The sequence below is a fragment of the Centroberyx affinis genome, unplaced genomic scaffold, assembly GCF_046629955.1.
Source record: "Centroberyx affinis isolate AG114_WGS23_722 - 3 ecotype Tasmania unplaced genomic scaffold, CSIRO-AGI_Caff_v1 ptg000772l_1, whole genome shotgun sequence".
Taxonomy (NCBI): Eukaryota; Metazoa; Chordata; class Actinopteri; order Beryciformes; family Berycidae; genus Centroberyx; species Centroberyx affinis.
Window position 1 is genome coordinate 64,782 of NW_027279380.1, and position 27,908 is coordinate 92,689.

A 27,908-nucleotide genomic window follows, 5' to 3' on the forward strand; every position below is an offset into this window, starting at 1 on the left:
AAGGGAGGCAATGGGCCAACTGTAGATTTAAGTAATTGGCTGTTTTTCATTAGTGATCAACTTAGTGCCCTGTCTGACAGAACTGACCTCTGAAATGAGGCTCAGTTCATTACATAGAGTATTAGTTTGTATGTTATAAATAAACAGGTCAGTACATGTATGCACTGAATTGATTCAGAAATACTAAAATACAAGTGTCTTTGAGTACCATGTAAAGCGCATTATGCTGCCTTCAAGTGCTCCTTGTAAGCTCCTACTTCGTAAATATCATAAATAAGTCTGAAATATGACTATTCAAGTGCTTTTGGTTGGAAATGATAACAAAATGGACCATGTGACAGTAGTTTTTGGAGGCTGTTTTATTTTAGAAATCAAGTGGCACAGTGCTACTTTGTCGTACAGTGGCAAAATGAATAGGAGAAAATGTGCATCAGGCATGTTATTGATGTTTTACTTTTAAGTTATTAGCCAAAAGTCGTCTGTTTTTACACAGAATGCCAAACAATAAAATACAAGACTTTTACCATCAGTTGCTGACGCGGATTTCATACTCTTCACTTTTAAACATCATATCTCAAGAACTTGGGCATCATAGAAAATTCCCACTTTTCCAGTTGTATTTACCACTTTGTTGGGTCATGCATGTGCACTCTATTTTAGCAATTTTGCTATTTCCGACAGCACTTGAATGTAGCATTAGTTTCAAGAAATATGTCTCCACAAATCCAAAAGAAAGCTCTCCATACCACCTCTGGCAGATTATGATGCTTTTTAAATCTTATTCCAAGCTTTAGTCATGGCTGAGATAGATTATTATTAACCTGAGGTGGATTATTATTTAACCAGGACAGTTTCCTACTTTGTATTCATTACATTTGGGCCACATGCGTACAGCCTAGGCGGTGTTCGACCTGCGCCAAAGTAAAGTGCATTTAATTAATTGATTTTCTGCTTTTGGTTGTTGAGGCTATCACAGCGGGTTGTGGTTAGCATGTATTAGATTGAATGTGTGACCCGGCCAAATTGAATTCATCAGACTGTTTACATTGAAATTGATTACCTTCTGAAAGAGGACATTGGGGTTTAGACGAGGGCAGAGAGACGGCAGTTCTGAACAGAGCTCCACCAGCTCTGCTGTTAGAAAACAGACTAGTCTTCATCAGGAATCGCCTACATTCTTCAATAGCTGTAAAAAACACAAAACATTGCCTTTATATTTTTGTATGTGGAGAATAGAATGAATCAAACAGAGACTTTCAGAGACTGAGTCAGTGCAACCAAAGCAAAAAGTCAGTGGCACTACTGGAAAAATGGGTCACAAAATGCAATCAAATGGTTGCTCTCTGGAGCCCCGATTAACATTAGATGATGTCATGTTTCTACTAAGGCTGCCATAACAAACTGCAGGTAAAGGGTCATTTGGAGGTACTTGGTGTTGCCATCTTGTCTCTAGATTGAGTCTAAGCAGAGGACATGTGCCTGGTCCAGTTAGCTCTCTCAGCTCCTCTGTCTCCCACAGTGTGCTGTCAGCCCCGGTCAGCATCACCTACAGCATGCGGATCAGTAGCACAGGGAGGCCGGCCGCTCCTCTGACTCTGGACTGGGCACATATTGGCTGTAAAAGAGCTCCATCTCCCTTGCCTCGACGCCGTTTTCTAATCCAGCCCAAATGTGTCACTCACTGCAGCTTTTTCTGCAGCCGCCAGCTAAAACAGAATTCTGTCTGCAGCTGGGTTGTTTCCCAGGCCGACTCGAACGCAAAGCCGTAATGAGCCCAACTGCTGCTGTACACACACTCTGGGCTGAAAGTCGTAGCCAGAGCCTTAATCATCCCAATGATACCCCTGTCAAACCTCATTCACTAATATGGATCGCGGTTGTGTCTGTCTCTCTGAACATTACCTAGGACAGGAAGGGCTATCATTAATCTTCTACAAACAATTTGGCTTCAGTTTGGATAAATTGAACAATACAGTGTCAGCACATTATAGATTAGGGATGGGCAACCGTGTGTGATGGAGGGCTAAGAGTGTGCAGGTTTTCATTCCAAACAAACACTACACCAGCTGATTTCACTCATCAGTTCCCCCTGAAAACCCACAAACCCTTGCCCATCCCTGTTGTAGATGATGCTAAGGACTTTCGGATTCTGTGATTACGTTTGATGCTTCTAAAAATATAATGGAAAAACACCTTAAAACCACAGAAAGAAGAGATGCAAATTGCTAATTAGTGCAGGTGAGAGAAAAACAAAAGGGGTGGGCCCATTGAGTTGTTAGTAAAGACTATACACTGATGTTTTGTCTCTCTATCTCTCCTGCAGTTAATAAGCACAAACCATGGATTGAGACGACGTACCACGGGATCGTAACGGAAAACGATGACAAAGTACTACTGGACCCGCCTCTAATTGCACTGGACAAGGATGCTCCGCTGCGCTATGCAGGTGAGAGAGGAGGTTTAATGCCGCTGCTGTTCCTGTATTCCCCCAGTTTCACTTTACCTTGAATTTCTCTCCTTTCCTCTCATTTCACGTAACAATTAAAGAAAACACATACTAAGCGCTGAGTACCCTAAAGATCTTGTTATACACCACGATTGGACACAGAGGAACGGTTCATCTGAGAGTGCGGTGAATTTGAGAGAAGTTGCAAGCGAATTGATGTGTACTTTGGAGAGACGTGATCATATTGCACATGGATTATTTATAGACTTAACTGAAGAGTCTTGTAAATCAGACAGGGAAGAGCTTTACTTATGATGAGGGAAGTGCAACTCTAAATCTAGTCTGTGTGATGATTTTGTGATCATGAGTACGTCATGTTTAATATGTCTCTCTTTCTCTTCCACCTTATAAATTATATACCACAAATTCTTCCATATATTTTCTGTGAATTTGAGTTTATATATACACATTACCATTAATTCAGTACCGAAGGATAGAATAACTGTCAAATCTTACCTACTTTCTATGTTAACTGTTGCATAGCCGTTCAGTTTATGCACTTCTGGTAGCAGACATATCTGGTTAGATGCCATTCTGCATATTAGATATTTTACGACATGGCTGTATACAGCTGGCCCCCATATCCCCTACATTGGCCCTTTTGATATCCAGATCAATCAAAATTCTCTTTAATGTTTTTTTTTTTTTGTTCCGGAGGAGAGGCACAATTAGAGTGCTTTATGTGCCAAGGCAGCATTAAGCCTGGAGTTTTTAATCACATCAGGATTGACTTTGGCCAGGATTCAAAGCGCCATGGCATTGGAAATGATTTCCCTCCATCCCTCCACGAGTTCTGTGATCTTTTGTCAGCTACTCCCTTCCTACCCAACGCTCCCACTGGCCTTCATGAGACCATTTTTATCTCAGATTACTTCCACTGATTAAATTAGTAAGCTTTTTACCATCCAAGTGACTATCCTAAAGAAAATGTCACGTGTTATTCTTAACAAAGTTATGTTGTATGAAACTGGATTGTTTCAAAATGATTATGATGTATGATTTAGATTCATACTACCTTTTGACTCAAACAGCAAATCAACAAAGAGCCCATAATTTCAAAGGGAGTGGAATCGAATAGTATTCCCATTCACTGCATGATGTCCGTCTCCTTTCACAGTAAATTAGCGTTCAATACAGAGCTCGATGCACGCTCTCTCCTTTCAGTCGGGGCTCCCTTTTTGATGAGCGGGGCTTTGCAAATGGACAGTGTGTCCCTGCGAACTGGCTCTCCCAGGAGCCAGCAATCTGGCTTCACGTGGCAGCGGGGGTGACTGTCTCTGCCGTGACAGCCTCCTCCCAGTCAGTCCCACTCTGTGCCAATAAACAAGGTTCACTGTGGAGCTGACCCACAGGCCGTGGACGCTCAATCACAGGCTCAAATCACTAGATACCAGAGTGAATAGGTGAATGTATGGCGTGTGGGCATATGTGTTTGTGTGTGTATCAGCATGATGTACTGTTGGACTGGCTTTAAAGGTCCCATATTTTACAGTTCCCTATGGTCTTTAAAAAACGTTTGTGAAATGTACAGCAAAAAACACCTAAATCCAGCTTTTGTAATGTCTGTTGCAGCCTTTCAGTGTCTCCATTGTAAAGAACAGGCTGTTTTCTGTGGGCGTTGATTTTATGCTAATGAGCCGCTGCTCTGATTGGCTGCCTCATCATCAGAGGGTTGGGCTTTCGGCTCTGACGAGAAAAAGCTAGAAAATGAGACTCGGTGAAGTGGGAGTGGTTATTCACCTTGGGGCGATCAAACGCATATTGTCAGCCCTGAGTGATGTCACTAATCAAAATGGTTGTATAATTACCTGATTTTTAAATAAGGAAACAACAAAACAGGAGCAATTTCAGATTTCACATTTTCTCAGCTATTAGATACAATGACAAAATACAAATGCTTACATATAGAAGGGCAAGGAAAACACTGTTTTGTACAGTATGAGACCTTTAAGTACCAGTATAAGTGTGTGTGTGTGTGTGTGTGTGTGTGTGTGTGTGTGTGTGTGTGTGTGTGTGTGTGTGGTGGGTCCAGCGAGGCAGATCGGAGGAGAGACGGTTGAAACCTAAGCCCTCGCAAGCTTGAAAATGAGCTCGGCACTCATGGATGGCTGTGCTCAAGAACAAGCGAGGGACACAAAACACGGAGCTTTTACCCACGAGATTTGGGTTACGTGCTCGCTGCAGGAACACTAGACGAGGTGACAGGAGAAAACGCTCTTCTCTAACAACCGCTCGCCTCGTTTCTGCATCTACAGCATTAATTCCTGCTAAGGGGGGAACAACAGCTGCCACACCGCTGAATATGCATCGACTCGTTATTCAATTAATATTCTCACATGTATAATTCGCTGTGTTTATGTAGCGCCGGAAGATTGCTGAACACCGCAGGTCAGGAGTTGTATAATCAATATATAACAGTCATCGTGATAGCAGAAGCAGGAGGTTAGCGGCCCTGACCGGTGAAATGCGGAGGAATTCCCCAAGCTGCGGTGTGAGCCGGTCATTAGAGCTGGGGTGAACACGGAGGCCCACAGCACCCATTGCATGACTGACCCTGAACAGCAGCCTCTAATGGGAAATCCATTTCTAATTGTCTAGGTGAAAACAAAATGGTCAGGTCGAGCCCACAAGAGGCCCTGACTGGGCTCTAAAACAGTCAGCCGAGCAGAAAAGGACTAAAATGGATATAAGCTTCAGGGCTGCATTGTCGATCATTTTTTAGAAGTGTGCTTGAAGATGTCTTCTTACTGCAGTATCACCTTGTATATAGACACTACCTGTCAAAAGTTTGGACACATGCATTTTTCTTTATTTTTACTATTTTTCTCATTTTAGAATAATAGTAAAGACACCAAAACTGTGAAATAACACAAATGGAATTATGCAGTGACCAAAAAAGTGTTAAACAAATCAAAACTATCTGATATTTTAGATTCTTTGAAGTAGCCGCCCTTTGCCTTGATGGAAAGCCAAAGGCTTTGGAAAGAAATTCATACACAGGCATCAACTTCACTATTTATATTTGTCTAAAAAACAAATGTCAAGCATTTGAGCAGAAGCCTTTAGATCAAAATGGCTTTAAGATAATGAAAAACATAGCCCATTTATTTCAGGTGTGTCTAGACTTTTGACTGGTTGTGTATATTTTAATGATTATCAAGTAAAGTGAATCCATCAACCAAGCAACCAGGTTTCAGAAACCATATGTTCAGTGTAAGATGAACTTGATGTATGTTGAACGACACTGACAGCAAGTGTCTTAACGAGCATGAATTGCTGAAAATAAGGCTGATGTTAAAAATGTAAGTTTCCTGTCAGTTGCCATTTGAAATCCTGTTGCATTTTCTCTAGTTGTTTCTTCCAAGAGTTTGCCTGAACCATTAACAAAACAGCAAAGACTTGGACAGAAGTGGCTTTTCATAGATGTCTTTTTAACCCCTTCTTCCTTTCAAATCTTCTCAAAGTGATTGTGTAAGCATATGGCAAGAGTATGTTTCCTTCCTGTCCTCTCTGTATAATCTCTGAACTTCTGCCTCTTCCTTGACTGATCTGGGTTTATCTTTTCTCCCTTCTTTGTAGAGAGTTTTGAGGTGACCCTCACCAAAGAAGGTGATGATGGGCTCTTTCTTCTGCCTTGTGCTCAGTTGTTACTATTAACCCACTAACGCAAAAAAAAAAACAGCATCCACACTTTACACGGAAACTCCTGTCATGCTCTGTAATCTCCTCCCCATTTGGTTTCTCAACTTTATGTTTTTTCTCACCCTGAATTTTTTGGAGTTCCAACAACTGGATGAAAAGTGTGATGTGGGGCTGAGTGTACTTAGAAATATCTGTGCATGAGACATCCATTGCAGTTTGCAGACCCTAACAGTTTTTCAGCTGTACCCAGGGAAAAGAAAGTCACTTTGAAAACAGGAGTTCTCAGTCATGTTGCTGCCATTTTGGCCAATTAAATCCTATCAATCAACCATTATGAAAGGCAAAGCCAATTTCAAGCCAATTTGCTAAGAGAGTGAAATCTAAAATACCAAATTGATTGAATTGGTATGGTAAATGCAATTGGAACAGAAATTGACACACAAATTGATATTTAAGAAGATCAAAATCCTGAAAATGTAAACCTGTTTGAATATCTATATACCATAAAGGCATCAACTGTAGATCTGTGCAGGTACAATGACTCCTGTGGACTCTCCTGACATTTTAGAGTCTTCAAAGGAAAGCCGCTGAGATTGTTAACTAATGCAAACTCTCTCTGCTGCAAAGTTTCTGTTGTTGCATCCTTTGCCTTAGTGGGATTGTTAAGTTAATTCTCCACCACTAATCTCTACCATAGCATGGCTGCAGTTGTCATTTGATGTGGATGTCAAGCAAGTTGATATTTCTAACCCCAGTTCTCATCCAGTACTTTTTGTTTCAATACTGTTATTGTACCAATTCAGTTCTCTATGATTTCATTTTGTATTCATTCCTCAATAGTTTGGGGTGAGAGGCAAAATTGCACAGGAAGACTTCCCTTAATAAAAAAGAAAACTCTTTAATGGAGATGTTGTCCCAGAGGAACTTTGATTATTTTTTCTCTCACACAGTTAGGATTTGATGACTGACTGAAATGGTGCCGGATCACCTTATCATAATGGTTTTGTTTTTATTTCCTTTCTTTATTTTAATTATGGTTTGTCTTCTAAGATAGGGTGTATTTTTTATTCATTGCACAGATAAACAATCTTCAACACAAATAGTATTCTCTTTGTACTTCCTTACTTTTGAGCTTGGTTTTATGAGTTTGATTTGAAATATCTTAAGTACTCCTGTGAAATGCCTGTCCACATCTTTTTCGGTTTTCTACCTGCATGACTGGATGCAATGTTATCAAGTGGCTTGGAAAAGACACTCAGTTCTCTACGATACTAAATGTCCCACACCCTCTCCCAACTCCCTCAAGTACTCACCCATACAACAGTGCTTTTGGCTTCCTCCACAGACACCACCCACCCCAATCTACAACCCCCTGGCTCCCAAAACCTTTGGCTGATCTTATTTTGTATGCGTGAATTCATGGTTTCGTTGTTAACATAATCTTTTGGTTTGGAGAACGGAACTTCCCGCCTGCCATCAGCTATTCTGAGCAAACACTCCTTTGACTCTTGACGTGTTCAGGTGAGATTTGCGGCTTCAGGATCCACGGGCAGAATGTCCCCTTCGAGGCAGTGGTCCTGGACAAGTCCACTGGCGAGGGGGTCATCCGGGCCAAGGACAAGCTGGACTGCGAGCTGCAGAAGGAGCACACCTTCACCATCCAGGCCTACGACTGTGGAGAGGGTCCTGACGGAGCCAACATGAAGAAATCCCACAAGTAAGTCACCACAAGGTGTTCCACAAGAGCCTGTACCTGGCCTGAGTGTGTGTGTGTGTGTGTGTGTTCTCCTCTGCCTCGACCAAACTGTGTTCAGTTTGACTTTGAGTGTTTAAAGTAATCAGAGAGCAATCTGTCCTGCCCAGTGCATGCTGGGATGGGCCCCTGCCCCCTGTGACCCTGAAAAGGGAATAAGCGGGCAAAGAAAATGGATGAAAGAAAAAAGAGTGAAAGACTTTTCATTGCTTGGTCCAGTACTTTGTTTAGAATGATATTGATTGGATGAGTCAGGCACTCAACCATCCACTTCAAAGTCTTCTCCTCCTCCTTCTCCTCCTCCCCTTTCTTCTTCTTCTTCTCCTCCTTCTTCTCCTCCTCCTCTTTCTTCTTCTTCTTCTTCTTCTTCTTCTTCTTCTTCTTCTTCTTCTTCTTCTTCTTCTTCTTCTTCTTCTTCTTCTTCTTCTTCTTCTTCTTCTTCTTCTTCTTCTTCTTCTTCTTCTTCTTCTTCTTCTTCTTCTTCTTCTTCTTCTTCTTCTTCTTCTTCTTCTTCTTCTTCTTCTTCCCCCACCACCTCTTCTTTTTCTTCTTCTTCTTTTCCTTCTCTTTCTTCTCCTCCTCCTCTTTCTTCTTCTTCTTCTTCTTCTTCTTCTTCTTCTTCTTCTTCTTCTTCTTCTTCTTCTTCTTCTTCTTCTTCTTCTTCCCCCACCACCTCTTCTTTTTCTTCTTCTTCTTTTCCTTCTCTTTCTTCTCCTCCTCTTTTTGCTCCTTCTTCTCCTCCTCCTCCTTCTCCATCCAGGGTAACAATGGAACACTTTGCTGTGCTCAAAAACAGTCAAGTTATTTGTGATGAATGTGTTTTCCATCATTCCTTTTGGTCACGGCGTCATAACCCGATCATCTCTCCATCAGGGCCACTGTCCACATTCAGGTGAACGACATCAACGAGTATTCACCAGTGTTCAAGGAGAAGTCCTACAAAGCCACGGTCATCGAGGGGAAGAAGTACGACAGCATCCTGAAGGTGGAGGCGGTGGACGCCGACTGCTCTTTCCAGTTCAGCCAAATCTGCAGCTACGAGATCGTCACCCCCGACGTGCCCTTCACCGTCGACAAGGACGGTAAGGACCGTCACATAGCAGCCTGGTGTCAGCGTGTCTGTCAAAAAAAAGCCGCAGGGTGCGCCTAAGAGCCACGATTTTATTGACTCAGATCACATTGTGTATTGATCTGTGTAAACAACGGTTCTGCAAGACTGTTGTTTAGGATTCACCACAGCCTGTTGCCCCCGGAGACGAGGACGGTCCCCTTGAAATGTCACCCAAGTCGATCAGACATTTATCTTGGAGTGTAGGTTTATTAATTTTAATGTCTTGTAAAGAAAAATTAAAGACCCCACAGAAATCCAAGCTCAGTTGATATGACTCTGATAAAAAGGAAATATGGACTGGGGTTATGTGAGTTTAACAGTTTAGTGACTAGCAATTAATTAGTATTTTAGGGGGAAATAAGAAAAACAAAGTAGCTGAGATGAAATATGATTATAGCCAATCACTTTTTTAAAATCACCAGCATGCTATTCTGTCTTTATATACACATTACCTCGGTAATGAGCCGTAAAGCTTGCTAAGAGATGTCAATAAAAACAAGCCCTGACTGCAGGTTGACTATGAAACACTCCTGGGGTTCACTTTATCACTTCATGTGGTTTTTAAGCCTTTCGTCTGAATAATTTGTGGTTTTCTTTATTTCCTACCACAGCTGCAGCTTTGAAATTAAACAAAGAGAAGCACTGGCGCTCATACTGTGTTGTTTTTTTTGTTTTTTTCTTTCTGCTTTGCTCAGGCTTCATCAAGAACACAGAGAAACTCAGCTACGGCAAAGAGCGCATGTACAAGCTGACTGTGACCGCCTACGACTGTGGAAAGAACCGCGCCTCCGAGGACGTTCTGGTCAAGATCAGCGTCAAGCCCACCTGCAAGCCCGGCTGGCAAGGTATCAAAGCTCCCCTCTGCTCCCTTAAGCCCGCCAACACCATCACTTACTGTTTGGGCGTGTCTGTGTTAAACAAAAGCACTCCACCGTACATGGCGAGTACACACTGTGTGCCTTTGTCAAAAGGTTATTTAACTCCTTTAAGCCATAAGCCCTTTTATCATGTCTGAAAGAATTGAAGTACTCCTTAATGAATAAGTATTATTGACAGCCCCTCTATCGACTGGCCGCCTGTTATCGTTTCTGTGCTGAAGGGCATCTTTTCTCTCTCTCTCTCTCTCTCTCTCTCTCTCTCTCTCTCTCTCTCTCTCTCTCTCTCTCTCTCTCTCTCTCTCTCTCTCTCTCTCTCTCTCTCTCTCTCTCTCTCTCTCTCTCTCTCTCTCTCTCTCTCCCTCCCTCTCTCTCTCTCTCCCTCTCAGGCTTCAATAAGAGGATTGAGTACGAGCCTGGCACGGGCAGCCTGGCCCTTTTCCCCAGCATGCACTTGGAGACCTGCGATGAGCCAATCACCTCCATCCAGGCCAGTATTGAGCTGGAAACCAACCATATTGGAAAAGGCTGCGACCGAGACACCTACTCCGAGAAGTCCCTGCACAAGCTGTGCGGTGAGTAACCGCTAGCCAAACATTTGATGTATATCTTCCAGGTAATCATTGTGCGTAGTGAGTTTAATTTATCTAATTGGAGACTCCACTGCAAACAGTTATTGTTGGTGGTGCAATGTTGGAATCGATCCCCCTTGTTGATTAATTAAGATTACCCAGTGAGGTGTAATCATTAGATGAGCAAACTGAGCCATCTTCCTCTGTATTCGTGGTCATTTTTTGGTCTAAATCGGCCTCTCTCCTCCTGCGTCCGGTTTCAGGTGCCAGCGCCGGCACTGTGGAGCTTCTGCCCGCGCCCAGCAGCTCTGCCAACTGGACGGTGGGGCTGCCCACCGACAACGGGCACGACAGCGACCAGGTGTTTGAGTTTAACGGCACCCAGGCCATCAAGGTTCCCGAGGGCGTGGTGAGCACCAGCCTGAAGGAGCCCTTCACCATCTCCGTGTGGATGAGGCACGGCCCTGGGGCCCACGAGAAGGAGACCATCCTCTGCAACTCTGACAAGACAGGTAACGGCCCCGCATGAGAGCAGAACTATTCCAAAGCTGACGAAAATAAAGGTGATAGCACCACCTGTACAGCAAGTCCCGGTTCAAATTTAAATTTGTTTCAAGCTTTATTGTTTTCTAAGGTAAATTTGACACGGTTTACAGTAAAAATGTACAATAGGGGCTGGTGGATCAGTGGTCTAAGCATGTCATCCCCCTCTCTCTTCCAATCTTTCCTGTCTCTCTCAACTTTGAACTAGCTAATAAAGGCAAAAATGTCAAAAAAAAAAATGTTAAAATAAATAAAAAAAATAAAGGTAATGGCACCACCTGTACTGCATCAAAGTATGATATATTTGACAGGGTTTACACTAAAAACTCACAATGAACATACAAAAATAAAGGTGATAGCACCACCTGTACAGCAAGTCCCGGTTTAAATTTCAATTTGTTGCAAACATTATTGTTTTGTGAGGTAAATTTGACACGGTGTACAGTAAAATCACACAATAGGGGTGTCCTGGTGGCCAGGTCCTTTGTCACATGTCATCCTTCTCTCTCTCTCTCTGTCTCTCTCTCTCTCCCAGTCTTTCCTGTCTCTCTAAATGTTGAACTGTCTAATAAAGGCAAAAAAAAGCCCCAAAAATAATCAACACAGAACAAAAACACACACAATAAACATACATAATAAAAAGCAAGAAAAACACAATTAAACCAATAAGAAGTGGTTGATAAGACCAGATGGGTAGATATCATATCTGGTGTCTGCAGAGAGGATCATAACCTGCATTTAGTTGTTTGGGCATGTAAGTTAAAGTAGCACACTAGGGATGTTTCGGCTCATTATTGCGGCACATATGGTGTCTGAAAATAACTCACTAATAGAGGCATAATGTACCTTCAGGCTGCAATCAGTGAATGTGCTCAGCTGGCTGTCTAACACATGGAAACAGACTCCTCTCGCATTTTTCTTTCTCACTTCTTCGCAGAATGTTTGCTGATTTCATTGCTGACCTTTCCCTTTTTGTTTCCTAATTTTTTGTGTGTATCTGTGTGTGGTCACAAGCGCCTTGATCTTATTGACCGTAAAGCCCCAATGTCTCCCATGACCAGTGAGAGGGGGAGGTGGTTCATCACTGCTCTCCCACCGCTTATATAAGACGGATTACATCAGAACGGCTTGTGCCCTCGACCGGAAGCTTCCATACCCATGATCTCAGTAACATTTATGACCTCCATTCAGCACAGTTTTCCATGGAAAGATGAACAATACATAGTAGACCAAGATCTGTTCATTTCTTAAGCATTTTGGTGGCATGTGTGATCTAAATGCACCTCAACTGTGCATCCTGGACTACAGTAAATAAATTAAATTAATAAATTAAGTCTTGGGGTGACTTCTTTAGTGCCAGGGCAGAGATGTTTCTGCAGCTTCATTGTCCCTCACTATGGATACTGTAATTCCCCAAAAATGATTGCCAAACGATTGCCCCTGCTTCCAATCTTCATTTTGACATTTGATACGAGTTACCATGTTCATGTAAGTGCGTCCCACTGTTGTTTGTGGCGTAAATCTTAAATAACTGATGAGAGAGAGACAACAACAGGCCTAATGAGGGTATGACAGCTTCAACAGGCTGTGCACTTGAAACTATCTAGGACTATAACCTCACTCTCTTATCAGAAACGCAGCACATGACATCATATGACATATTGGCTTATAACCTATCAGTGCTATAGTCATATAGATGCATATTAACAGAAGTTATTATGTAAATTATTTGAATCATTTTAAAACAAACAGTTGGCTTTTTCTAGGAAGATTGCATATCTTGTTCAGTCCTTCTTTTTTGAATGCTATCGTTTTCGTTGGCTTCCTCACAGGAAATAAGCTAGAGATGTATTTCCAGATTTGAGAATGAGAAAATTGTTAAGAGGAATAGGAATTGGTAAGGATAACATCTCACCGAAAACCCGTCTCTACTCAGAGTTCACTGCAAATGTGAGAGTCTGCTGAAACATGTAGAGAATCAAAAGCACAGGAAATGCAATGAATGAATGTGTTGTCCCAGTCTTCACACATTTCAGAAAAGTCCTGGGACTCTAAATTTTGCTTGCGCTCTATGCAGTTGGGAGCACCATTGCTTTCAAGTAAATGTTATTTTATTGCCCTCTTATGTACAATTATCATCTATAAATGCCAAGTGCAGCAGGTTTGATGGAATATTATGTAATACTGTAATACTATAAGCTACATAAGATTTCAGATTTCAGTAGGCTGCAGACCAGACAGGCATTACTCATGATCTATGACACTTACTTTTTTTATTGTTGCCGTAATTGTTTTTTTTACATCTTATTGCCTAGAGAGAAGATTTAGCAGTTGGATTAAAGTTATAAATAAAGGAATATTGTTTTTTTTACTCCATGTTGATGCATATTGGCACCACCCATCCTCAGAATATCTACACATTCTGACATTCGCATGTCAGACACGTGATGACAATCATTCACATGATGATTTTAGAGACTCTTCGATATTTAACCCTGATCTCCTCTCCCTTTATTCTTTCTGCAGACATGAACAGACACCACTACTCGCTGTACGTCCATAACTGCAGGCTGATCCTGCTGCTGCGCCAGGATCCATCAGAGGCCGAGAACTACAAACCAGCCGAGTTCCACTGGAAACTCGACCAGGTCAGCCCCCTCTGACTCTAAACTGCCTATGACAGCCTGTTTTCTAACTAAGTAGTTTATGAGAATCTTAGTCAGAGGAAGCTTTGAGGTTTGAGGTACGAACAGCGTAGCTCATAGTCATGTAAATCATGGCTGTCCTGTCCTCAACCTGTTCATTCCCCCTCCTGTGTTCTCCAGGTGTGTGACAAAGAGTGGCATCACTATGTGCTGAACGTGGAGTTCCCCACCGTGTCTCTGTTTGTGGACGGGACCACCTTCAAGCCCTTCCTGGTCACGGAGGACTACCCCCTGCACGCCTCCAAGATCGACACTCAGCTCACTATTGGTGCCTGTTGGCAAGGTAAAGCCTGACAATTTATTGAGGAATGCTGCAAAATTAAATGAGTCATAAGTCTCTTCTGTGACAGAATCATTCAGGAGCAAGATTGAAGCACAGATACATCTTAAAAAACAGACATGCGTCCCCCTCAAGTACTGTAAGGAGTTTCTGAAGCATTTTGCTATTGATTTGACTAAAATAAATAAATATTGCAATTCTAGCTGCAGATCTATCATTCCTTTTGATTAGTACTTGTGTAAAAATGTTATGTGCATGTTATTTTATGTCAACCGATACAGTATTAACTCTGTCCTAGCTAGATCCTCAGATGATGCACTATGACCGTCATGTGTAGCATCTAAATCTCTCCTGCAGATCCTCAACGCTCCTCCCTGTCTCTCCCTGCTCTCTTGTTTCTGTCCTTTACAGAAAACTCAGGACAAAATGACACTGAGACAGTCTCTGAGCCCGCTCCAGGTTGCTCAAATCTTTCCCTTACTCCTCAAATACGTCCATGTGTTCATGATGTCCCACCATGCTAACTGCATCCTCATTCCATTTCGACTAGAATGACTCCCATCCATTCTAGCTGCACAAGGATTCTTTTAACTGTTTTTCTAGCATGATGCAGTATGGATAAGATGATTGATGTGATTTCATGGCTGCCTGCTTCATTTTTGCTTATTCCTCATCCTTTATTTCTTGTGCTCGTCTCCATAAACGGATGCAGTTCATCTTCACCTCAGCAACCAGAACAGAAATAGACATAGAAAGTGAGCACAAACCTCTGAACCGGCTGCAGTATTTTGGCCGTCTCTTCTTTCAGAACGTGACCTTGGGGTCAGGAGCACTGGCTCCAGCTCCTCCATATCAGATAACCAAGCTACAGCAGCACACACACTCACACACACACACAGATAAAACTCCACTGAATGCCTGTGTGACCTTGAGATGTGGAGGGCCAGTCACCGACTCTGCAGTGACGCAGACCGATGCTCATCGAGCTTCTGCAGGCAGACGCAGCTCGTCCGCAGCACCGCTCTCTCTCTCTCTCTCTCTCTCTCTCTCTCTCTCTCTCTCTCTCTCTCTCTCTCTCTCTCTCTCTCTCTCTCTCTCTCTCTCTCTCTCTCTCTCTCTCTCTCACCTCACATTCGGCGGGATTGACGCACCTCACAATACTGAAATACTAAGTCGTATTGAAATTTCAAGGCTCCAAGCTGATAAAGATGAGCAGTCTTTCAAATCACATTTGGTGACACTTGAGCATTTTGCAGTCCTCAAGATGGTTCCAGTATTTTGGAAAGATAAGGTGAATAAAGAGGATTAATTTAACCGCAGCTCAATTCCAAACCAGAGATAATCCCATCTTTGAGTTTTCTTGTTGTTTTTTTTCTACATTAAGGCAGTGGTCCACCATGTTAATGCAGATGTTGCATGTAGCTAAAGGCCTGTATCAGCTCATCCATCATCCTCTTGCCTCTCTCTCTGGGCTCCAGGCCTTGTAAGGACACACATACTAACTTGCATGAGCTCCAGTCACACCGGCTTTGCACATTGAGACGGCATGCTTGAATCGCCAGCCCAGGAAAGGTTAAGTCTGTAGACTGTACACTTGACTAACTACGTGTCTCTTTTTCTTTTTTTTTTTCTGTGTTACCGTTTTCTTCTCCTCATCCCCGTCCCGACGTATCCAGGCGGCAACGCTCGTATGGCCCAGTTTTTCCGGGGGAATCTAGCGGGGCTGATGATCCGTTCTGGCAAGCTGGAAAACAAGAAGGTCATCGACTGCCTGTACACCTGCAAGGAGGGCCTGGATGTGCAGCTGCCTGAGGAAGTATCTTCAGCTGTCAAGGTGAGGAGGTCAAACCACTCTGGAGACCTTATGTAGACAACACACTCTGCCACAACCAGGCTTAGGCTGGACCTGGATAGGGGGCAGTATTAGGGATTGGACTATATATCAAAATTCGATATATTGCGATACAAAAATGTGACAATGCGTATCGGTACATTTTATTCTACTGCAGTAATCACAAATGAGACGGCTTGCTCATCACAATTTCACAAACTCCTCATCAAAATTATATTATTTGGACTTTGTAATGACATTTTAAATTGCTATTTACATTCTAGCAGCCTCACTCTAGCCTCAAATCAAACATCCCATAATCCATCATCTTGTTTTCTTCTTCTCTCAGGTTGAGTTTAACCCCAACCAGTCCTCCCTGTCCGTGGAGGGCGACGACATCGACGCCTTCGACAAAGTCATGCAGCACATCTCCTACCTGAACTCCCGCCAGTTCCCCACCCCCGGCATCAGACACCTGCGCGTCTCCACCACCGTCAAGTAAGTGCCAGAGAGGCCGAGAATACTTCACTCTCTGTTATGATTTCTGCTCCGTTTGCTCTTGCTCTGTCGTCGTGTCGCCTCACCTGTCAGTCAGCAGCAGCCAGAAGTTTGCGAAACCGGTTCCCGCTACTAAATCGGCATTCCGAAAGGGTTTGTCTCTTCTATTTTAAATGTAAGGAAGGAAGGTGTGTAGAGGTAAAATGGAGGTCAGAGTTTTACCGGGTTTCTTTTCCAAAGGGAATAAACATGAAAGGTTGGAAGAGAAAGGGAAAGCAGGGGTGGGGAATAACAAGAGGTAGAAAAGGTTTTGGATTTAACATTTTGTTTTCCTATTCTCCTTGACATCGATTTTTTTTTTTTTTTTTCATTCATCATTCATGGACTGATATGTATAACAAAATAGCAGAACACTCACAGGTGTTGCACGGGCATAGAATGCACTAGGCTGCCTTCAGAGATTTTATGTACAATAAGCAGCGTTTTCTATAGGATTTTTTTTTGTAGATATGTAGAGTTTTCTCCTGAGGCTATTCCAGGATCAGTTCCAGTAGGTGCTGCAGTTTTAAGAATGATTCTCATTTGGATATTCAGAAATCTGCAGCAACAGTAAGTTTTCCTGGGCGGGCTGTGCAGCAATGGCCAGATGATGAATTTTTCCCTGCATTTACAATTTCTACTTGTGAGGGCAACTTTCCAGCTGTTGGGGGCCACCGCACCCAGATGAATGGAAAGGAAACACTGCAGTAAGCATTTTACTGGAGGAGTTGAAGATGCTAATTCTCCATACCATAACATATACCTATTTAACAATAAATTTTACTTTTTTGTCAGTTTACTTTCTGGAAACTGACATATTTTTAGTGGTACTTCATGGCGTACCAGTAAGTGTACATAAAACTTCAAAACAAAACCATTGCAGATATTTGAGCTATCCCCCTCTATGCTTGTCCTATAATATACAACCTGCAACTTCACAACTTTCAAAGTAACACAAGTGGCACACATGGTACGGCAGTGCATTTTTGTGCGTTCATCACTGAAAACCCTGTTTCCTTTTCCTAAGACACCATGGTTGCATCCTGGTGGCTGGAATTGATTTATTTTGAGGAATCTGGAGTTTGTGACAGCTCAAGATTAAACGCAAAGTACTGAGTCACTTTCCATGTTTGTTATGGTCCAACCTGCCCACCTGTGAACAGTCCCTCCGTGAAAATGCAGTTTTCTTGTGTCTTTTGATAGCGGAGAGTCAACCAACAACAAGGACAACTTCATGAAAACACCATTTTACCTTTTAAATGATCCTGATTCGATTCCATGCCTCTAAACCCCTGGTCCTTTCCCCCAGGTGCTTCAACGAGGAGACGTGCGTGTCGGTGCCGGACGCAGAGGGCTACGTGATGGTGCTGCAGCCCGAGGAGCCCAAGATCAGCCTGAGCGGCATCGACCACTTCGCCCGCGGCGCCACCGAGTTCGAGAGCCAGGAGGGCGTGACGCTGTTCCCCGAGCTGCGCATCGTCAGCACCATCACCCGCGAGGTGGAGGCCGACGCCGAGCCCGAGGCCGTCGAGGGGGCGGACGATGACCCCACGGGTACGGGAAACACACACACACACACTCGCACACATACACACACACACAACACTGACAGTGGAAGATACCTGTGCGAGGCAACAGAGAGTACTAGAGTAGAGAACACCAATAGGACTCCTGTCCCACGGTGACATTATACGGAATTGGTAGATACAGCTAACCCATTTTTCAGTGGATTATTTTTGTCATTTGCTTAACACACTACCCATCCTCTGAGATATATACACACTGAGCTTCTACTCTCTTACACAGCCGCGCACCTAATCTTAGTTTTGTGCCTCCTGTAACGGTATGATATGGAGTGATGATTCATCCGTTGCCTCAGCTGAATTACCTTAGACTTGGAATGGGTCCCTAAGGCACAGTGAATCTACAGTTGATAGCTGTGTAGATATAGCCGGTGACGCAGAGGATTACGGCTGGAAGAGGAAGGGATTGGAGAGAGAGAGAGAGAGGCAGAGAGAGAGGGATAAGTTGTTTACTACATGCTTTATGGGAGGGGGCAGTTGACCAGCCATGCCATCTGTTAGGCTTGTGTGTGAGCTAAAAGAGGGAGAGGAGGACAGACAATAGAAGGGAGCTGACATAGATAGAGGGAGATACAATGTGCTGTGGTGAACAACAGGCCATATGGGACAAAGGGGCTTACAGAGATCTGCTGCTGTTACCTACAGTAAACACCCTGCCCCACCTTGCACTCCATAATAAACTAATTTGCCACGCTGGACAGCAAGAGGCAGAGTTCAGGCTCTGTGTTTGAGCTGCACAGTAGAGGTGTAAAAATTGCTTAACAGGAGTCAAAAGGTGCAAATGTGCATGAAATGTTAATTAGTGTCATAAGCTTAATGAAAAACACATGCTGCCCCAGATGGGACTATTAAAATATTACCCTATTTTGATTGGATATTACAGTTTGTTTGTTTTTGTTTTTTTACACACAGTTTCTGGAACTATACCTCATTTTCTCAAAACTCTTCAACACAAAACAAAAATCACAGGCACAAAATGCAAAACTCAGGAATCATGTTATATATTTCAACATTGAATTTTGCTTTTAAATGATACACACACGCCATCAAATGAATAGATCTTTCTAAGAACACACTGATAGGCTCAATGAAAAACACTACTATGAATATCTCTAGGCTCACACCTTTATTTCCTATGTTAGGCTTACTGCTTGTGTATGTATGTACAGTAGCCGCTTGTAAAATGTTATCATGTTACTAGCCTGCTGAAATATAAAACAAACACAGAAATAAAATAAATCACTGTATACATTTCAGTTGGGTTTGGCTGTAGGACTCGGTTCAGTGTCAACAAGCTCAGCCTTTCAGTATTGTGAAGCACGGCTTAGTCTGCAATGATTCAACTCTTTATTTCCCTGAATGGCATTGTTTACCAGTACCATGCTCACAGAAGTCTCCTGCTCAGGTGTGGAGAGGCTGCACTCGTTGCCCAGACTCCCTCATTGTTAAACCATGGCTGACCACGTGGTCTCATCCAGGATGTTTGCGCTCCTTGCTCTTCCTCTTTTTCTGTCCTCCTCATCCTCCTCCTCCTCTTCCTCTCACCCTTCCTCTTGTAATTTCAGTTTAGCATTTTGATTGGCAGTGCTTTCCACGTGAACACAACAGATTTTAGTTATGAAGATTGTGCAAAATGTACAAAGTTGTCTGCAGTGTGATTTTTAATCTGAGTGAAAAGCAGAAAATGCGATTGGATCTTTGCAGAATTGGTTCAAGTATTTGGCACAACTGTCAGGTTTTTGTGATTGTGTCTCAAGTTCCAGTGTTGGAGTGTAAACAAGTCAGAAAAACTGTAACAGCAGACAATCATAAGTTGCACCCTACAACTCTTCATTCCAAATCCTTTTTTTCTCCACGGTTCATTCAGTCCAAGAGACGGTGGTGTCGGAGGAGATCATGCACAACCTGGACACGTGTGAAGTGACCGCTGTGGGAGACGAGCTGGACGGGGAGCACGAGAGCCTGGAGGTGGACCTGGCCCAGCTGCAGCAGCGCGGCCTGGAGATGAGCTCATCCAACCTGGGCCTCGTCATCACCGGTACGGGCCACAGAGCCGGGGCTGGGCTCGCCTGACTAGCATGTAGCCATAGTGTCAGATGAGGCCTGTAGCCAGAACAGGTTCATCTATACAGGCAGTATTAAAGCACACACTCAAGGATATTGACAAGATGTAGGGCTGGGTATCGTTTAAAAAATTACGATACCAGTACCGATACCAGTACCCTTAAAGTGATACCGATACCAATAGAGTACTTCATTCGATACCTTTTTTTTTTAACGTTTTCTCGGCACGCTGAACTGCCAACTCCGTCACATACACCGCGCTCGACTTCACCACCACAGACTGTATGGGTTGTAGCTGCTGCGGTAGTGGGCCAATCACACGTCGCATTAAATCGAAGAACGCTTGCGGTGATTGGCTGAGAGCAAAACCACACAAATAGTCATTTTTTTCTAGATCTGTGTACAAAAAATATCGAATGCAGGTATCGTTTGACTGGAGAAGTTTCGATACTACTTGGTACTGGGTTATTTCGGTCGATACCTTAAAAGTATCGATACTCAGCCCTAACAAGATGCACAATGTAGTGCTGTGTCGTATCATGTGAACAAATACAGGCATATACTCACATATGTGTACATACTGTACATACTTTAGGCTTTTACATTTACTTTACATTTTAGGCATTTAGCTGACACTTAAATTCAGAGCGATTTAAAATTAGTCCTGCCTATATCAGATCTACTAGAATTATCAGTGTCTAAATCCATTTTTGTCATTGTTACAAACATGCCATCCCACAACATGCTTTCTACTAATATAGAGAATTTTTCTGTCGGTCAGATATAGCCTACTGTCCACAGTTTCTGGTGATTTCTGCTCACATGTCATCTTGACACAAGCCTCCCTCTCTGTGCTCCAGGTGTGAACACCATGGCCAACTACGAGCAGGTCCTGCACCTCATTCGTTACAAGAACTGGCACACCGAGGCCCTCTTCGACAGGAAGTTCAAACTGGTCTGCTCCGAACTCAACGGCCGCTACATCAGCAATGACTTCAAGGTCGAGGTATGACTGGACATTTATCACTCGCATCGCCCAACAGTGACGCATTCACAACAGAGGATTTGCAAATAGTGTCCTTGTCATACCGCCAGGGAAGCATTCAGCATATAAAGGAAGGAGACATAATTCTTGTTTACCCTCCCAGTATTTCAGCTACGCCTAGAACTATTTACAACATTTTGTGACTGTTCTATACATTTGTGTGTGTGTGTGTTTTTCCCCAGGTGAACGTGATCCACACAGCCAATCCCATGGAGCATGCTAACAACGCCATGGTGCAGCCCAACTTCATCAACCCTGTCCACCACGCCTCTGTGGATCTGTCTGGACATAACCTGGTCAACGCTCACCAGGCCTCAGGTACTGAAACACTGGCCTGTGGCAGATACCCTGTACTTATTCAGAAGATGAGTCCGCACACAGAGCCAGTTCAAACGCGAGGGCTCAAATACACTACAGATTTATTAATTGAGGCACTCTAGCTCACATGGGCTAACACACATCCATGTATGTACAAACGTATTCCTCAACTGCTCAAAAGCTGAGGTATCATGCAAACCAAATATGTGACTGTTTTTCCCAGGTAAACTTTGTACATAGAATCCCCCTTTTCTGAAGCATCTCTGAAGTCAAAGGAAAGTAGCAGAAATAGTTATGATTCATCATATAAATGACTGATAAATGACTACATATAAATGAATTTCATTTTCAATTTCATCCAACTCTGAACCAGACTCCTCTTCTCTGACTAGGAAAGTAGGGTGCGAGTGAAGGCTGAAATGTCTGTGCCATCTTTTTTTCCTCCCCTGTGCTCTTCACAATGAAAAGAAGAGCATTTTTGAAGAATTATTCTAGTTAATTATACTTAACACATATGGCAAATTCTGGTATACCACTGAACCTTCCAGTTTTTAAAGCTTTCATTAATTGTGATACAATCCACTAGCTTCTTTTAGAATCATGAGTAGTGATTCATTTTGGACATTTTTAGATTGACCAGGGCTCCCAGATCACCAGAAGCACTTCCACATCTGCCTTTCAAAATAATATTTTCCTTTTTTGATTTGAACTTAGAAGGGAAAATACTAAAACTTCCCCCAATCACAGTAATTGTTGTAGATTATTTTACTAATCTCTTATTACAGTTAAGACCGACCTCAGAATCAAACAAGTAATCTGCTTAATTTCTGTGCTCTGGAAAAAAAATATAGATATTTGGCCTCTTGCATGGCAAGCATTGCTGGGGATTATAGTCTATTAACCAGAAGTGGGGCACATATGAAACACTGGTTGTTTTCCCACTTTTTAATGGCACAAGTTTAGGGATTACACTTGAGTGCTGTCTGTGACATCTGGACAGGCGGTGCTCTGAGCACAACCTTTTATTTCCCAGCATCAGTAATCTTCTCGGCTGACAAGCTCGCTAAGCCTGGCACAACACAGGAGAGGCCCTTTCCTGCTAGCATGGGGCAAAGTGGAGCAGGTTGGAGGAGGACAGGGGAGCTATTTAAAGAAAGACACACACCTAGAGCTGCCAACAGCATTCCTCTGCAGTTCACTTAAACCCCATTAGCTTCTGTGCGGGCGCAGCAGGGATCCACATTTGTCCTCGCTAACTCTAAAACAAAACTAATGCCCTCCAAATGCCCTGACACAAGCTGTGATGCCACACATGTTGCAATGGGGAAGCGGCAAAGGAGATTTTACTACTTTGCCCGTGTGTGAATTGAACCCAGCTCACCTCTAACCTGTCATTTTGTGTGTGTGTGTTGTTGTTTATGTGTGTGTGTGTGTGTGCGTGCCTGCTTGCCTCCTCACAGTGGTCCCCAGCGCCGCCACCATTGTCATCGTAGTGTGCGTCAGCTTCCTGGTGTTCATGATCATCCTGGGCGTGTTCCGCATCCGCGCCGCACACCAGCGCACCATGAGGGACCAGGAGAACGGCAAGGAGAACGAGATGGACTGGGACGACTCGGCCCTCACCATCACCGTCAACCCCATGGAGGTAAAAAACACACACACACACACACACACACACACACACTCTCACACACACCGCTCACACAGAGGCACAATCCAAATCACAAACCCTTGCATAGCAGCGACTGTGTGGCCTAGTTTCATCTGAGCTCTCCTCATAGACAATCCACTGGGGGGGTGCGGGGAGAGACTTTGTTATGGATGTCTGAGGAGCTTTACCTTGATAATGAATATAAAGGATTCATATTTGGATTATTTTTATTCAACCAGGTATTCCCGTTGAGATTGAGAATCTCTTTTTCGCGGGGAGAAGCAGCCAAGAAAGCGGCATCAAGACAAACATAAAAGCTTGTCTTGCAAATGTACAAAGTAAAATTTTTAGTGTAAGCACTTTAACAGGCAGCGGTCCAATATCAGACCCGCAGGCTCAGGGGGAGGGTGTGCGTATCTGCAGTGGGTTCATGCCTCATAATTCTGAGGTAATATATAGGCTTACAATTCACACTAATTTACCATTCTTATACTGTTGATAGCTAGTCACATTTGGCCCATTATGTCACTAACCTTTTAACCTGAAACATACTGCTGTAGTGCTGTAACTAAAGCTGCACTAGGCAAGATTTTTATGTGAAAATACACCGGTCTTAGCCTAAATCACAAAGTGGGAGAAGAGAGATAATAGAGAATAGAGAAGAGCGTCCCGTCCACACTAATTGAGACTCTGCAGATTCACCCTATTTGCCCAAATTAAATTCTGGCGTCAGGTACACAAGAAGAAGTAATGGATTGAAACAAATCAAGTGAAATCCAAACAGCAGCAGCAGCGGCCATAGAAAGCTGGACTCTCCAACGTTAGATCTTTTTCCTCTCTCGTCTCTTTGGTTTCCTTTGATGTAAAGCATCACAGACCGGCCCGGGTTGGTAAACATGAGCGTGCTGTGTGCAGTTTACTGACGTCAAGTTACTTGATTTCTGGGTATTGAAGTTTTTTTGCTGCCATTTGGAGCCGCCAACACAAGAAAGTTTCCTGGTGGCACTTAAAAAAATAAAAAGCTGTAACATATGGTGCAGCAGTGTTGATCTCTAGATGTTTAGATTCTTGTTTCAGAAAGTGACTCTCTCTCTCTCTCTCTCCTTCCCTCCCCTCCCTTCTGTTTTTAATCCAGACGTACGAGGACCAGCACAGCAGCGAGGAGGAGGAGGAAGAGGAGGAGGAGAGCGAGGACGGCGAGGAGGAAGACGACATCACAAGCGCCGAGTCGGAGAGCAGCGAGGACGAGGAAGGCGGGGAGCCAGAGGACCAGCAGGGGGCCAGCAGACAGCAGCAGCTGGAGTGGGACGACTCCACCCTCACCTACTAGAACACACACACACACATACACACACACACACACACACGCACACACACACACCCCTCAACACAGTCTTGTCTGCATACACAAGCACCTCACACATACCACTCACTCCCACTCTCACTCAAATCCTCATACTCACCATACTGCCCTCTCCCTCACACACACACACACACACACACACACACACATATACACACACACACACACCCTTACGATTTCATTTCCAAGGAGCCATGATGTAAAAAAACAAAACAAAAATCCCTTCAACGTATATATGGTCCAGGTTTTCCTGTTGTTATCTTAGTGGTGGTACTCAGTGTAGTATAGTAATCACCGGATCGCTGATTTTTACTGTTTATTTTTTTATTTATTATATTTTAATTCCCAGGAAAACTTGGCCTACATTTACATTTGTTTTGAACTACGTGAGGAAGCCAACCCTGCACTTTTTGTTTTCTCTCAGACGTAAAAGGCTTTCAAATGGAGAATGATTTTTTTTTTTTTTTTTTTTAAATGTATATTCTTTGCATTATTGGTTTTTAGATTTGTTTGCCGCTAAAATCACGTATAGCTTTGACTTGGGTTTTCTTGACTTGTAGTCCACAGAGTGAATCGAGACGATGCTTTGAACAAGTAGACCGCATTTTCTTTTGGTTTTTTTTCTCTTCTTCTTTTAGTGCATGAGGATATTTGAGAAGTCATATGTGTAGAGGAATAAATTGCTTTTTAAAAATTTTTGTAAATATAAAGAAACCATGTAATTAGTCGATGTGTTAGTGAAGGCCTACACAAGGGGGTCCAATATCTAAAATGACGCAGTACGTAATGTAGAATATTTGTGTCACAGAGGCTGTAGCATGTCGCAAAATTTTCGCAAAAAGCTGTTCCATCATGCTTGTACAAAAAATGTCTGCTTCCAAGATGAGAAACCCAGGACTGTTAAGCGGAGGTTTCCATGGCAAAGTGGTGTCCATTTTGTCTTTTTTGTTTCGCAAAGAGGAAATCATTTATTTTGCTTTCACATAGGCAGGACTGGTCGATGGTTTCAGCTTCACACATGCTTTGCTTTGCTTGCACAAGTGGCAACGCTCTTCTCGAGGCGTCAATGTATTTCATTCCCAATTATATTTCACTGTTGTACAGAAGGGTTTTTCTTTTCGTTCAGAGTAATCATACTCAGAGAAAATGCATATGTACAAACCTCGGCTTGTGTGCGGAACAAACACCAGGCCAGGTATAGCGCTGTTGATCTTGAAACATGGGTACTAATATTTCTGCCAATGCATTTGGACAAGTAGAGATATTTCCTCAGCAGCTTTAAAAAGCCCTTCCTCCATATTCCAGTCCTGCTGTGGTGACAGAAGTAGGAAGGAACGAAATCCCTGCAAACTACTGAGAGAGCAGATTTATGTTGACAGACTAGCTTTAGTGGAGCTTGGTTGAATAGTGCAGTTGCTGGCATTGTTTTTGAGGAGAGAAATGAAAAGTACATTTCAGGATTGCTTCATTGCAAAAAAATATTTTTAAAGATTTTTTTCATGGCACGGCTATTTAACCTGAAATAATATATTAGATGCATTTTTAAACTGGTTGCTTATCACAATATAAGCAGCGTTTTTCCCCGTCACTCTTTCTCTCCGATTCAAGGAATTCCAGCTGAGGGGAAAACTGCACATGTTGCGATAGGAAAACACTTTAAAAATGAATCTTTATTCTTGTTTGAATCTTAAAATGAAATATTTTTTGCAGTAGACCACTAGATTTTATTGTACATGGAACTGTACTGTAGAGTTGTTCTAAGATATTTGTTTACATTTGGTAAACTTATTTTCCTTCTGGTATTAGTATAAAACTTATACAATTAATTGGGAAGATGTGTCCAACCTCTATCTCCTCTCAGACATGGCTGTTCTTCATCACTGTTGTATATCTTTCACATACCAGACACAAATGTACTTCTACACCTAACGATTTAATGTTCGTCTAATGTTTTCGGGTTCCAAGTAAAATATATACATTTTTCAAACCTGCATACGGTAAGACTAGACTCGGGGCAATGTAGTCCAATTAAGTGAACAGAAAGTGTGGCATTATCAGGTGGGAAAGGACTAGAAAAGTTGGCGCAGATGGTCTCATATTTTGCATGCAAATCTATTTTCAGAGGCCAAAATCGTGAATACAATAAACCATTTAAATGCTTTGCAAGTTTCATATAAGGTTCTTTTTTTTTTTTGAGACAGTTTCCAGGCCACTTTTGAGGGTTCGAGCAAACCATATGTCAGGAGTCGCTCAGTTGTATTTGTTTTTAGGTTCAATTTATTTATGGTCTTTGGTCAGCAGTGGAAATGTGGTTGACAGTCTCCCCTCCATGATGACTTGGGCCCGCTGTAGGGGGCCGAGTCTGAGCCGGCCGAGTTGGGAGTGCCTTTTGCCGATCACAGCGCAATTAACACATCTAACAAAAAAAAACACTCATCCATGCTCTTTTAGTTGTGGCAAACTTTTTTTTTCTTTCTTATTTTGTTACCATTTAATGCTAGATTTCTTACAGAGCTGGGGATGCGATTTTCTTTCATTTTGTTGTAACAATAGTCCACCGCTAGTTTTATTAAAAGTGAAAAAGTTTTACATAGATGTCATGTGTCCATGTTGATGTGTAGAGAAAGTAGATCCATATTGTATCTTCTATAGATATTGTACTAAATCATATTGACGGAATCCACCTCTAAAAAGATGTACATTATTGAATTGCTCTAGGCAGCATACGTGGGTATAAATTTACCTATTTGTGTATAGTGGAAGGTAATTTTGAACAGTGTACTATTGCCTGAGTTGCTGACAGATGTTTTTGAGGGCAGCATGGAATTCACAAGAACTAGGATATAAGCCTGTCAACTCCAAAAATCTCACAACGTCATTATATCAAACGCTTAATGTCAATATTTCATCTATCATTTTCCTGAAAAGTACAATGCAATGGGTTACAGATATGTGCACACTGACTCTGAAGTTGAGTCTCCTCACAGAGACTCTGGCATCTCAAGTTTTCTGGGGTCGTATTACCTTCTGATCAGCCTGAGATACGTGTATTTTTCTCTGCATTGAAATGAATTGTCACTGCCTAACAAGTTGAAAACGCAGCCATACGGTAACACAACAATGTAAGGGGAATTTACGTTGCATGAACCACATTTGTGTATGCTCCATGTGGGGTTTGTGAGACCGGAGTGAGAAAAGGAGACGTGGTACACTACTGATTCTCAAGATTGTCTGTTTCACAAGTCCACGCCACTCAAAACATTTTTTTTTTTTTTTGTTTTCTTTTAAATATTTGCTCAAAATGGAAGGTGACGATGTTTTCAGAACGGTTGGATGCTTCCTTTGTGCTTGTTGGGGCTGCTCTCACTTTTCTACCAATTGAAAGGCAAATTGTAGTGAAGTTGATGCTTGCTCATAAACAAAATAAAGGATGATGAGATGGGGTATAACTTCTTTCTGTCCTTCTTCTGTCATCAGTGGAGCATTTGACAACTGGATTCATAATTAGTGCATCATAAGCATTTCACAG

The 27,908-nt window shown here is 42.7% G+C and overlaps 1 protein-coding gene across 2 annotated transcripts in view; it reads left to right on the forward strand.

Moving 5' to 3' along the window:
• Nucleotides 1–27,818, forward strand: part of clstn1 (calsyntenin 1) — a 41,661-nt gene extending 13,843 nt beyond the window's left edge. The window contains exons 2-19 of one of the 2 annotated variants that reach the window (XM_071520142.1): nt 2,324–2,446; nt 6,086–6,115; nt 7,670–7,865; nt 8,775–8,983; nt 9,708–9,857; nt 10,277–10,462; nt 10,723–10,971; nt 13,529–13,650; nt 13,828–13,990; nt 14,399–14,446; nt 15,664–15,821; nt 16,168–16,316; nt 17,665–17,909; nt 19,806–19,976; nt 20,863–21,008; nt 21,230–21,365; nt 22,826–23,010; nt 24,152–27,818. In XM_071520142.1, the coding sequence (XP_071376243.1) occupies nt 2,324–2,446; nt 6,086–6,115; nt 7,670–7,865; nt 8,775–8,983; nt 9,708–9,857; nt 10,277–10,462; nt 10,723–10,971; nt 13,529–13,650; nt 13,828–13,990; nt 14,399–14,446; nt 15,664–15,821; nt 16,168–16,316; nt 17,665–17,909; nt 19,806–19,976; nt 20,863–21,008; nt 21,230–21,365; nt 22,826–23,010; nt 24,152–24,346 (2,861 nt within the window). In that variant the 3' untranslated portion in view covers nt 24,347–27,818. The remainder of the gene's footprint in view (nt 1–2,323; nt 2,447–6,085; nt 6,116–7,669; nt 7,866–8,774; nt 8,984–9,707; nt 9,858–10,276; nt 10,463–10,722; nt 10,972–13,528; nt 13,651–13,827; nt 13,991–14,398; nt 14,447–15,663; nt 15,822–16,167; nt 16,317–17,664; nt 17,910–19,805; nt 19,977–20,862; nt 21,009–21,229; nt 21,366–22,825; nt 23,011–24,151) is intronic. The other variant, XM_071520143.1, reaches the window with a different exon arrangement.
• Nucleotides 27,819–27,908: the final 90 nt, after the last annotated feature.